Source organism: Suillus subaureus (assembly GCF_016647635.1).
Source record: "Suillus subaureus strain MN1 chromosome Unknown BJ212scaffold_172, whole genome shotgun sequence".
Classification (NCBI taxonomy): domain Eukaryota; kingdom Fungi; phylum Basidiomycota; class Agaricomycetes; order Boletales; family Suillaceae; genus Suillus; species Suillus subaureus.
In genome coordinates this window covers 33482-34336 of record NW_024538728.1, presented here as the reverse complement: position 1 = coordinate 34336, position 855 = coordinate 33482, and the positions used below count along the sequence as shown (strand labels likewise).

The 855-nt window shown below is 44.6% G+C and overlaps 1 protein-coding gene across 1 annotated transcript; it reads right to left on the bottom strand.

The window, feature by feature from the left end:
* Positions 1-5: 5 nt before the first annotated feature.
* On the bottom strand, positions 6-443 carry BJ212DRAFT_1225989 (uncharacterized protein; the record flags this gene model as incomplete). The annotated part of the gene is made up of 1 exon (XM_041329454.1): positions 6-443. A coding segment is annotated over one exon (438 nt), but the record flags the coding sequence as incomplete, so codon positions are not given.
* Between the last annotated feature and the right edge of the window lie 412 nt (positions 444-855).

The window sequence follows — 855 nt, the reverse complement described above, 5'->3', positions numbered from 1 at the left end:
AGAGCCTCCATCTGGTCATAGAGAGGCATGTCCAGGTCTAGTAGAGCAGGATTGTTGTGGATCACTCTGTTCATATCCTGCTGAATGCTTGGAAAATTATTGGCAAGCTGGTAGGCAAGTGTTGCAAATAAATATCCAGCTGTGCAACATTTGGTGTGTTTGTGTGAGAAAAAAAATGTACCCGCTAGCCGCATTTCAACATTTGTCTCCTCTGTCACTTTTAGACCTTTCATCCTCTCAGCTATGGTGAATGCGACAGCAGACTTTCTGACACCTGCTGTGCCATGCAGCCAGATAAGTTGATTCCTCTTTCGGTCATCCAAGAATCCATGGATATATTTGAGAAGATCCACCTGGGTCCCTTCCAAACACTTCAGGTGGGGCTGACATTCATGGGAGTTATACTGAGCACCCTGGACAGCAACTTGGGACAGCTTCATCCAAGTTCCTTCAAGAGCTGTCAAAAGGGTCAGAAAGTGAGAGAGGGACAAGAGTGAGAAAAACTAACATTGTTCTTCACTCATTCACAAAGGTTGTGATATGCGTGATGAAATGGACAAATTGAGAGCACTAGCTGGGTGCAGTTGAAATCATCTAGGCGATAATTATCTCAAGGGATGACGTACAAGGATCTGGAGTCAAACTAAGTCGACAACTTAGGGTCCCAATGTGTGATGGAGATGGGATGGAATGAATAGATGATTCAATCTATGGAAAACTTGTTGGATGGATACAGTTCATGAGGACAAGTGGGTGCCAGTGCTTGTTCGGCTGCAGGAGGCCACGAGGTTGCTGTGCATGCTGTATTTACAGTAGTATGATGTCTTCAGATGCTGTTGAAGTAGAAATGATACT